General features: G+C 35.7%; 2 protein-coding genes across 2 annotated transcripts; both read left to right on the top strand.

The window, feature by feature from the left end:
• Positions 1 to 415: 415 nt before the first annotated feature.
• Positions 416 to 2,998, top strand: LOC114361576 (uncharacterized). The gene is made up of 3 exons (XM_028316653.1): positions 416 to 633; positions 1,579 to 1,669; positions 2,661 to 2,998. Exons 1-3 carry the CDS (start codon positions 559 to 561, stop codon positions 2,981 to 2,983), a joined length of 489 nt encoding a protein of 162 aa, XP_028172454.1. The 5' UTR covers positions 416 to 558; the 3' UTR covers positions 2,984 to 2,998.
• Positions 2,999 to 3,007: 9 nt separating this feature from the next.
• Positions 3,008 to 4,311, top strand: LOC114361562 (uncharacterized). Its single transcript, XM_028316636.1, has 3 exons — positions 3,008 to 3,027; positions 3,105 to 3,247; positions 4,042 to 4,311. The coding sequence occupies exons 1-3, from the start codon at positions 3,008 to 3,010 to the stop codon at positions 4,083 to 4,085; spliced, it is 207 nt and encodes a 68-aa protein (XP_028172437.1). The 3' UTR covers positions 4,086 to 4,311.
• The last annotated feature ends 7,855 nt before the right edge of the window (positions 4,312 to 12,166 follow it).

The following is a 12,166-nucleotide window of genomic DNA, read 5'->3' on the forward strand; positions in this document are numbered from 1 at the left end:
TTAGTTATTGTAATTATGCTGTATTATAATCAACATTATTGTAACGTTTATTTTTACAGTCGGAAAAAAAAACTTGCAAAACTTTCAAGTTCTTTGCGCTCAATGCGCTAATAAAAAAACTTATAACGCCATCTATCGTAAGCTATAAGAATAATACTCTGTTCAAAGCAAACAAAACGCTATAGATGGCAGCATTGAACATTCATTCATTATGTGTAAAAAGCAATACTTTTATTAAATACGAAATGCAACTTTATTACACATTTCCACAGAATTTGAACAGCAGTAATTTTATTAAAATTTATGTTTACAAATACGTTATATAAATACGTTCCGTTTCATTCATCGTTGTTAAAATACCCCCTCATCTTCCGTTCCGTTTTCTGTCCTTGTCACTTTTGACATTTGGGGTAATTTTAAAAAGTTACAGCCGCGTCGCGTCTCGTACGGATATCGATTTTATTTATTTATTTGTTGTCTTGAACAGCTGGAATTCTGTTTGCAATCAATGTGTAGTGGATACACGAGTGATTAGTCAGTGTTTGTGTATTGTCCTAAATGTCTACGCAGTCCAAAACGATGCCTGTTCTAGACCTGAAAGTTTACATCCGAGTGGTGGCTGCAGTTTTCTCTGTAAGTAAACACGTCTCGATTTCACTGTTTACTGTCTTGCCGGACACTAATTAACTCGGTTGTGGTGTTCGCTTCCTTAATTGGCTAATCAGCTGACGATACCTACATATTTGATTTCACATATAGGTACAACATTTTACTATTTTTTGTAACAAATTAATTTGGCGGTAGTCGTAAAAGTGTTACGAGGTCGCTTTTCTTTTCTAGATTATTATTGTCAAGGGTAGGTAATTAGATTTCTAAGATAATAAATCTGGAATTTCCCTGTATTAATTTCTTCCCATTGTTTGCAACTTTACACAAATATTACAGGTGAACTAAATAAATAAGATACTGACACAGCTTTGGATATTTATTTAATTTAAATTCAATTTGATGGAACAATGTAGTAACAATAATTGTTTTAGGTACAAGTCTTATTTATGAACCAATGTTACAATGTTACTACAAATTATGGTGATAATGGTAGTATTTTATGGTTCCCTATATTTATTTTAAAATTAAATAAATAGGGTCAGAGGGAATAGTTAACGAGGGATTTAAAAGAGTAAACAAAAATTTTTTTTTACTTTGACTATAATTTCACAAAGTATTTCTCTTAGATATTCATTAGTGTACTTTCTTTTTTGTTAGAAAAGTCTACTTATTGAGTTTTCTATTGAATGAAGTAATTTGATAAAAATTGAAAATTAAGAATATGAGACATTCTTATAATCACATTTTGTGCAAAACTGAAGAAAATGTATTTATTTATTTAATAACTCAACACCTATTGTAAAATTCCGAATTTCTCAAAATAAATAAAGGTACACAAACAAAATAAATATTTGTATCTTTGCTTTATTTTATCATAAGTTTTTGCCACATAACTGGATGGTTGATGTAACTTTTTATTGCATTTAATTATGAACATATAAATTAATTTATAACTTATGTTTTTCCTAGCTTTCATCAACAACAGCATTTGTGATGGCTCTCCTCCGCTTGCTGAATCCAGAATTATTCTACCTTGACCCACTCGATGGGACTGATGTTGGTGAGTTGAATATGAATAACTTTTAATCTTACTTTTCTCCTCCCTTTATTATATGAAATTATTTGTTTCCCTTTATTATATGTAATTTTTTTTTTTCAGTATTACTTGCTGCTGTTTATAGATTCACAGTTTAGGCCATATTCATACTTTAAACTAATAAAATATCTAAATACATTTTCTGTAATAATTACAAATTATGTTACTACTTGTATTAAATCTATTTCCTACTAATATAGATCCAAAAGTTTTGTAAGGATGTTTTTATGGAACTTTGTTATTCTGTAACACAAAAACTACTGAACAGATTTTGATGGAACCTTACAGAATATTATAATTTATTTATACATCATATCAATTTAGGCCTCTTTAAGGCGAGAGTGAATAGGTACTTACTGGTGAGGAGATAGACCATATCCTAGGCTGTGTCTCACTTAACATCAGGTTTGATTGCAGTCAATTGCCTGCTTTGTGCTTCATAAAAAATAATTTAGCTATAATTTGTAAGGTTCTGTGTGAAACTAAATTCAAACTAAAGCTTCTTTTTCTTCCTCGGTCTCTCACTGATGAGGATCGCGACCACATAGTGTTTCTTCACAGACTACGGTCATAAGCTGTATGGTCCGCACGATGCAAGCTTCCTCCCACCGTCTTCCTCACCGCGTCTGACCATCTCGTCGGTGCCCTACCCCGAGCACGTCTGCCTTTCATTTGTCCCAAGATAATTTATTATACTCACAGTAGGATATTGATAGATCGTTTCATCCACGAAGACGCGCCCCACCATTCTTCCGCTAATGTTTGAGATAGAGTGTTATCGGTACACGCTAAAATCCATAAGTGCACAAGCACACTACAATAATGACGCTCGGATTGCTTGGATCAAACTCCCCGCACCCCGCGCTTCTCTCGACCAAACTTTGGTGGGGCGCGTCGTCGTGAATGAAACGCTCTATAAAAGCAGTAAGCTCACAAAACTCACATCCTTTTTCAGTGATCCACTACTTCATCGCGGGCTTAATGGTGGTGGCCAGTGCGGTGGGCTTCCTGAACTCGTGCGTGGTGCTCAACCGAAGTGCCGCGCTCAACAGTGGTCGAAATCTGACCACCTGGCTGCTGCTGGATTCGCTGTTTGAGACGAGTAGAGTCGTGTATGTCTTCGTGTGTGAAGTGGTGCTGAAAGGAAAAGGACCGCTGCAGGTGTATGAGCTACTTGTCAGCGCTGCGCAATACCGTGAGTATAACTGTTGTGTGATCTGTTTAACTGCTACTCAATTTTTGAGACCAGGTGTTGTGTATTTATGTGTGAGGTGGTAATTAAAGGAAAAGGCCCACAGGTGTATGAGCTGCTCATCAGCTGCGTAATACCGTGAGTATAATCACAGTTTATTTATTAATTGCTAGTGTAACTGCTCGAGTAGTGCGTGGCGCTTAACAGCGGCCGGAATCTGACCACCTGGCTGCTGCTGGATTCACTGTTAAAAACCAGAAGAGTGGTGTACGTGTTTCTGTGCGAAGTGGTGCTGAAAGGAAAAGGACCGCTGCAGGTGTATGAGCTACTTGTCAGCGCTGCGCAATACCGTGAGTACAAATAATGTGGGATTATTTTTACCTTAGGATAGGACATGTGGCTACTGCTCGACTCGCTTGAAAAGGCCCGCTGCAGACGTATGAGCTACTTGTCAGCACTGCACAATACTGCTGGGTAAAGGGCCTCTTTTTACCATACCACGTGGCTCCTCGACCGTTGTTCGTGTGTGAAGTCATGAAGGTAGGTAACTGCTTAAAATAAAGCATATACCTGTAGTATTAGCAGTCTACAGTAGCCCTTTCGTCAATAGTGATTGAATCTATTTTCAGAACGCCCTGTACAGTGATAAGTGGAATTGATAGAATGATGAGTGTACGAATAAATTCGTTAATAATATGTGCCTTGACTTCACTGAGAATGACGAAGGTCCGTCGATCGGCACTGCCCTCTTCTATACCTACGGTAGCGTGTGTTGTATAGCTATCCAAAAAGGTTTTTAATTTGTTTTCAGAAGCATGCAATACACGATATGATATAAATGCTTCCTTAAATTTAATTTTATTTGAACATTAAAAACGTTATTCAGTGAGTCGCCAATTGGTAACAGAAATAAACGATACTTCTGTATTCATATGATTTTGCGGAACTTTATTCATTATTTATTTAGCGTTTTTAATTGTAATAAAAATTGCTTAGTGATTGAAAAGTGCCTGAGTTATAAACAGTTTTACATCCAGAGCAGCCTTACTTATTTCGTTTAGAGTGACTCTAGACAGGTAGTAATTAACAAGGCAAAACTCTAATTACGGCTTATTATTAATGTTACGGGATTGTTTGTTTCCAGTGTTGGACAGTTTCCTGTACTGCCAGATGATACTGCGGCACTAGTGGCCGGCCGCCGCGAAATCCGGAGCCCCGGGATTTCGCCCCCGGCGCCCGTCTCACCGGCCCTCGGGGGTTTATGATGTACGTACTGGGGTTAAGGCACAGATGACGGCAAATCAAGCTGAACACTGGCATCTAATGTAGATGCGATAAGGGCTGTTTTGCTGCAAAAATGTTAAGTTTGATGTGCTGTCGACTGTGCATTTCGTCCACGCAAAAACTGGTCTGCGGGCCAAATGTCACCTTTAAAAAGCAAAGGGAAAGGAGAATGGGCAAAATCGTATGGCGCTTGGTCTATCAGCGGCCAGGAACAATTTTTTGTTTTTTTGGTTTACTATCACCCTACAATCACCCTCAAAAAGATTTATATCTGTAGTGTAATTATTAATGGAATTAAATACATTTTTATTTCAGATATGTAAGCCTGAGATTTAGCTTATTAATAACTAAGATTAAGTCCTAAAAAATAAGGAAATAATATAAAATGACTTGTTTTCTTCAATACATATTTTCAAAAACTTCTCCAAAAATAGTTATAATGATAACGTCGTCAGAACTCAGTGCTATAATTACATTAATACATTTAATATAGGTACATAGGCTATTTTATTATATTTATTTTATTCATCAAGACGAGGATATTTTATTGCCGTCATCAGGACACACTGTACATTATTATACATTAATACATTTAAAGTACATAGGCTAGTCTTGTAAACGGTATAATGAGGTTTCGAAATACTTTTGAATACATAACTAATGTTAATAAGTATTTTATACATTGGGTATGCACATTTTTTTGCATATATTATCTAAGTATTTTACCTATATGTATTTTTTTTTTCTTAATGAGCTGCAATGTTACGTTCATAGTAAAAGTTAGTCCTTAGTAATAGTACTTTCATTTAATACCTATTTCGTTGTTGGCCGCTCATAGACCATTTTGCTCATTCTCCTTTGCAAATTCCTTTTATTAATAAAATTAAAATAGGTGTCCGAGATACATATTTGATACAACATGTATACCTATAGGTATTGTTATTTTTGGTTTAAGAATTTTAACGAAATATTCCTTTTTTTTTAAACTCAAGACCAGTTTTTGCTACGGCGAGATATATCTTAACCCGGTATTGATATAACTTTATAGTTAGCACATAGATGTATTGTAGATCTAATTCTATATGTATGTTAGAGAACATATTTTCGTATATAAGTTAGGGGGTGGCAAAGTCTAAGCTTCTCCAAGCATTTGGACATTGAATAAGACTGCGATCGTCTATCCTCTTTAGCTCTGAATTTTATAGACGACATTATTTTGATGTCAATGAGCTACGTTGATAATTATCAACATACTCAAACCTATCTGTCGCTGTCGCTCATGTCTGCTTCTCATATTGAGCGTAACCCACATCGGATGTTAGGAAAATAAAGTATTTGTGATGTCTTGTGTTCATTTATTTCCCCTTACCACGATGTAGCCACAAACCAAGCGTGAAGTATACTGCCTTCACGTACACATTATACGATAATATAGATTGAGAGCAGTCTTATCGAATTTGTTTTCCCTCTGGGCGGAGTATAGTTGTACCGTCACGAGATTGGTACAGTTACAGAGTGCCGCAGCTATGCCTGTCATTCAATGAAGGCTATCGTTTTAGCGCTCATCAGTTGGCGCCATTATAGAGTGAGATCACTGTCACTTGCTAGTGGCGAAAACAGTAGCGCCAACTGGTGAGCGCTGCAGGCACTATCGCATTTGCACTCACCACGATGGCGCCACTGTAGTCATGTCAATCGCCAGTGGTACCAACTGTTAAACAAGTATAAAAACGATAGCCCTCATTGGCGTGCATTTAAAATGTCAACATTTTAAAATTTGGCTGCCCGCCTCTCGCGCTGTACCACTCTACTGGCAAATTTTTGGCCTAATGGTTAGATAGACGTTGGTTTGACGTTTTTACATAAACCACCACCGACGGCAAAGGGCCAGTGAGGGTCAAATCAAAATGTAATGGCATCACATGACCGCCAACGTGTTTTATAAAACTGCGTGTGCCGTAGGTTGTGTATTTAATTTGAGACCCTTCTGCCAGGTCATCGGTGAGGGTAAATGAAAATTCGGTTAATGACACACCCCCTAAACCGTAGGGCAGTTCAGGCAACTGTCACATTCCATCCTGACTGTGATAGTTTAGGGTTTAATAAAACAATATGTTATACTTCCATATTTCATAATGAAGTTGTCGTATTGATAAGGAACTCATGCGTTTAAATATTTAAATTATCAAAGCCTAAAGAGACAATATTGTGATAAATGAAATATCAGAATGAACAATATCCTTAATAGTTTTTAAGTATTGAAGCCTCTGATATTAAATAACCTTTTTTAGTTTCTTTAAATGTTCCTAATTTTGTACTACACTTAAAAGCAAATGGTTTTATGTTTTGTATTTAGTTTTAAGAGGCTTTGAAAATAATTCAAGAGATTTATTTTATTCGTGATCACACATTTTGTTTCCGAGTTTAAACTAAGATCCATTCCATTTAAAGTTTTATACTTACCTTATAAATTAGAATTTCTTGATCAAAATCATCATTGATTGCGTAAAAATGTTTCAGAAAATGTATTCCCCTAGTATCTATCTTGACATGTTCCTTTAGTATTAGGATGTAGGTAGATTATGGCGTCTGTTTCACGTCTCAGTATTAGCGTCAAGGTACCACCGAATTATGCATCGTCGGCATATCATGAAGGTATATTTTCTTTTTATTAATTGAGATTTTTTATCTGTGATTTATTAATTTTATACCGTGTAAAACTTGTGCTACTTTGCTATTTTTTTACACTTTTATAATTTTAAGTTCCAAATAGAGTATTTCTATTTTTAGGTATTACTTTTGGCTTAATCTCGATTGCAAATTTATGCTAGTCATCTAAATTATTATTTTATTGGTTTTTCCCTGTGATTATATTTATTTTCTAGTAACTATTGTAAACAATCCTGAGAATTGTTTTGCCTAACATTTTATGAAAAAAGATACAATAAATTATATCAATAGGATTCACGATTAAAAAGTTTAATATGTAATCTAAATGGTGCTCTTTATTATTATCATTATTACATACGATAAAGAGAAACACGTTACTGCCGTTGATACGAAATGAAAATCTAAATATTTGTTTAATCTTTTTAATCAGTGAGTTGTCTGTCCAAAAATATAATGCGTACGCAGCTATCAACACTTCAACAGGCTACCGAATTACAAAGTGCACTTCCTTGCTATACACAACAAACTATACACGACTCTGGCCGGGGACGTGCGTTCACGCATATTTATACTTATGTATATTGATTTTGTTATTTCTACACCGAATTTGAGGTAAAAATAGTCGACAATATTGAAAAAATACTGTGAATGCGCGTCCCCGGTGTTACTATGTACATGATGAGCGCCGCCGCAACAGGAACAAGCGGCTCAACAACACCTACTGGCAACACTCACTCTGTTACGGCTCCTACACACTGGTCGGATCGCATCGCTTCTTTGGTAACTTTGGCGTATTGCTCTCTAAACAATACTCTTTCTTATCTGCATATAACTACATTTTAATCCTTGACACGCGCACATTATGCATTTACTACATCAACACTCTTGTGATGTTTCACGATCCGAACTGGTGTGTATGAGCCTTTTAACACAACTTACGTTTCCAATAAGTTATAATTGGGCTAGAAGAAATGCATTCCGCGAATGATATGATCATAAAAATATCTTAAACCGAAAAAAAAAAACAATTAAGTTTACTAATCATTGATCAAACAATCCCTGGAGGGATTAAAATGTCATTTCATTCTGCCCAATCTCGATCTAGCAACAGAATCGATATAAAATAATGTTTTAGTGAAGGACTAAACAGCATGGCGCCTAAGCATGTAAAATATTATGTACGTACAATTTAATTTTACCCTGTACATTTTAAAAGACAAAAATGTATACTCGAACGCATGTATGTATAGGCCGATTTTGTCAATCAGAAGTCAGCAGTAACATTTTGGTCCATCTACAATTATTTCACACTCGAGGTTCGTCAACATTATTCTACAATCACACGGGTGTTACTGCTGACTCTAAAATTTGTTAAATAAGTTACAAAAAATATTTGTTATTAATAAATATGGCTTTATAACATGACAATTTCTTTCATTTCACCAATAGTCGTAAAAAAATATTGCGGCGTCAAAAATATTACTCGCAACATCCAGACTCGGGCCATGGCACAAAACAAACTAGTTCGATTACTGATCACACTCGGCTCACCAATATAATATATTACGAATTTATTTTCAATTCAACTATTGCTACGTGTAAGAAAATACTATTCTTTCATCTTAATGGCACTTCTAAAAGTTTGTATTCAAATCTGAAATATTTTACCCCATACTCTTACTGCTTAGTTCTCTGGTATTTTAGGTTCTCCGTAGCTCTAATTCCATGGAATAATCACATTACCCACGATTATTAGTAGGAGCACTCCAAATATTTTTTATTTTTTCCGTGACTCCACCAGGAATAAGCAGTAGGACCCTGGAATATTTTATTTATAATTATTTTATAGTGAAGGAAAGTTAATTTATCTATTACAAACGTTACGTTATTTATCAAACTCTGTTAGAGAATAATGCCTATTAAAATTGAGACTTACATCTACCATTTAAGAAACCTAACTGAAGTGTAAAATTCAACACACGTAAGATATATTACAAAATGCATATTAACACTGAAATTATTGCTTGAAATACTTTGTCAACTGTATGTGCGACCAATAACACCACGGCATGTCATCGTACAACTATTTTCAATTAAATTCATTCTCACAACCTGCTACCGAATTCAAAATGTACAATTGAGTTCATAATCGTCTAACATTAGATAGTATTATAATACATTTGCGAGATAAATTGAGATCTAACATAATAAGGAACTAAAATAATTCGTAAACAGACTCGTCAACGAAACTTAACACTATATTAATTACAATTAATTGTTCAAAACAAACTCAAACAGAGCTACAATTTGAAATCTATCTACAAACAATACATATTGTCATGAATTTGATATAATATACTAAGTTACGGCTTGTGGCTTTCCCCCATTGGTAGTACATAATATTAATAAATACGCAAGCAATAGTAGCTCTTATTCACAGCTCAAATACATGCAATAGAGATAATGTAAAGAATCAATCACAATAGCTCGTTTCATCAATCTTAACCCTTAACTGGTATCGTGGGGGCCGCGCGGCCCCCACGCATGACGTTTTCTTTGATTTCTAAGAGTCTACGCATCGTGGGCAGCCAATATTTTTAGTATTCTCATAACGGCACTACTCGCGTCTGGTGCAGGTGTTTCAGCACTGCATCATTCACTAGGACGAAGTTATGCACGTGTTGGGGTCCGCGCGGCCCCCACAATACCAGTTACGTTAGTTTTTTTTCATGGTATTTTTAATATGTTTTTTATTTTTTCGGTATTGATTCAAGATGCCATGACTTTTAAGTGATAAAACAATAGAAGATACCTAAGAACGAAGTTTTTGATTCCAAATTAGCATGCCAGAAGAAGTATATAGTGATAAAAAAATATCGGTCATTGTGAAGACCTACTAACCATTTTTCGGTCGATAATGAGGAAATTGTTTCTGATTCTCAAGTTATTTCTGCATAGAGTGAAGATGAAGAGTTGTAGGACCTGGTTAATCCAGCTGCTATGATAAAATAAATACAATTGGTCTGATAATCCATCATAAAATTTACATTTTTATTTTTATGAAATGTTAATCATTTTTTATAAAACATTACTATAAATATTTATTTATTATGAAGTTCACATATTTTGGATTAATTAAAATAAACATATTTTTGGTTATGACTTTCGAAACGATGGGTTTCATGGATATTTGATACGTTAAAAAAATATTACGTAAAAAGTTCTTACTATTATGTAATCTCTTGTAGTTCATACGTAAGAAGGTTAATATAAAATAAAAACTAAATGATTACGTAGGACTAGCCTGATACATCCTATTTATGAACATTTATTAAAGTATATAGGTAAAACATGCTTGATGGAAGCAAAGATAGTATGGGGGCCGCGCGGCCCCCACGTTACCAGTTACGTATGTCCAATTTACGATACCAGTTAAGGGTTAAATTAACATTTTAGTTAAGTATACAAAAGTGCTTCATTGGGATTACAAATGGAAGAAAACCATCCACTCCTCGCTAAGTTGTGCTAACAAAGTAGCAATCTTGGATATAGTGTCACATTAAGATCGGACTTTTTTTGCTTACATTGACTAGTAAATTGTTCCACAACAATCGTCGTTTTCGAATCTCGAAAACAGAATCTGCGATGAGATTAAATTTAGATTTCATATTCCCTCTTTCTAAAAAAATAAGCTGTTGATCGAACAATAAAATAAAGATAAATTAAAACAATTCATAAAGTAATGCTTTAATATATAATTTTGTAAAAAATGCTATAATCTCAAACGATTGGCCCAAAACTTAGCGAAGAGTGCCGTCTTTGGGGATATGTTAGCATCCTTACGTAACTCCTACTGCTACGTCAACCGCCTACCTACACTAATATTGCTACAGTAGCGCCATCTACGCTCGATGCTTGCTGAGCCCTTAGCCATTTCTGTCCGATGGCACAAATTTTTGGCTGACTTTTTAGGTATAATTTTCAAAAACTAGGCCAAATAATTTAAAAGCCAATGCTTGAGGTTTTAGGAACGTTGTTCAGTTTGGCACCTCGCTCGACAAGCACCTTGAGGCATGGTGTTGTTGCACCAAACGTGTAAATATAGGCCTTTATCAAATTGTGTTGTAGAGATGAGCGCTAAGTTAGAGAACAAACAAGCTGGAAGAAGAAACTAAATAATGAAAGATTAGAATATTTAGAAAGTTTACAGAATTTTAGATAAAGGGAGAACTATTTGATAGGTTTTAATCTTTCCAGCCTGTTTGTTCACAATACATTTATAAATGCATCAATGTTCAAAACAAATTATAGCCCATAAATTATGACATTAACATTTCTGGCTCTAAACTACCACAGGATAAGATCTGGTATATTATCTTTTCCATTTAAAATCAAACTCAATGGGGCGAGACAGCACAATACAGACGTGACACAATAAATGTTCCCATTTAATTTGAACTCTGGTGGATGGAAATGTTTCAAAAAATATGTCAGTACATGAGTACATCATTAATCTGAAAGATGATTCACATGAATGTTCACAATTTAAAACACTTGGGAACATATTCCCAGGTAAAAAAAGATCTTTTGTTACTAATAAAAATTGCGTCTACAATTTATTTCCAATTTTATTTTTACACTCGTAGATTTACTATAGTTGCTGGGGATTAAACGATCAGCATGTCGATTTCATTTCATAATTGCATTGAGTGCCTATAGTACAGTCATTAAGTCAATTTACAAGACGAGTCGTCTCAATTGATTTTGAACCTTAGGCCCCTCGCCCACGGCGACTTTTTGTAGCGATGCAGTAGCGATTCTGTCGCGCGTTCACATCGATACAGTCGCAATGCGGTCGCTAGCTGTGTGCCCTCGCCCACATCAACGCGTTTCGGTCGCGATGCAAACGCGATTCAGTAACTCTCCCTCCGTTCTCTTCCCGACCGACACGGTCGCGCGTTTGCATCGATACAGTGGCGCTGCTGTAGCGCGTTGGCATCGTGGCAAATGCGAATAACGCGCGTTAGTAAAGCCTGGTCCGTGAGCACATAGAATTTTGTCCAATGACCCCAAGCTACTCATCCTTATCGCTCGCGCGTAAGAATATTGCTGTCGCGACTGTGCGACGGGCGCCTGCAGTGAGTGTGCGAGCGCGACAACAACATAATTACGCGCGAGCGATAAGGATGGGTAGCTTGGGGTCATTGGACAAAATTCTACGTGCTCACGGACCAGGCTTCAGTAGTTTACAAAACGCGCGACAGCATCATTACAAAGTGAAGGCCCTTACACGTTTCAGACAAAGTTCAAACTCA

Source organism: Ostrinia furnacalis, unplaced genomic scaffold (genome assembly GCF_004193835.3).
Source record: "Ostrinia furnacalis isolate ACB-3 unplaced genomic scaffold, ASM419383v2 OfSCF5820, whole genome shotgun sequence".
In the NCBI taxonomy this organism is placed as follows: domain Eukaryota; kingdom Metazoa; phylum Arthropoda; class Insecta; order Lepidoptera; family Crambidae; genus Ostrinia; species Ostrinia furnacalis.

Coding starts and splice junctions, on each gene's coding strand:
- LOC114361576 (XM_028316653.1), top strand. CDS start 559: ATGTCTACGCAGTCCAAAACGATGCCTGTTCTAGACCTGAAAGTTTAC. Junction 634..1,578: donor TGGTGGCTGCAGTTTTCTCT/GTAAGTAAACAC, acceptor TGTTTTTCCTAG/CTTTCATCAACAACAGCATT. Junction 1,670..2,660: donor ACTCGATGGGACTGATGTTG/GTGAGTTGAATA, acceptor ATCCTTTTTCAG/TGATCCACTACTTCATCGCG.
- LOC114361562 (XM_028316636.1), top strand. CDS start 3,008: ATGAGCTGCTCATCAGCTGC. Junction 3,028..3,104: donor ATGAGCTGCTCATCAGCTGC/GTAATACCGTGA, acceptor GGCGCTTAACAG/CGGCCGGAATCTGACCACCT. Junction 3,248..4,041: donor TGTCAGCGCTGCGCAATACC/GTGAGTACAAAT, acceptor GTTTGTTTCCAG/TGTTGGACAGTTTCCTGTAC.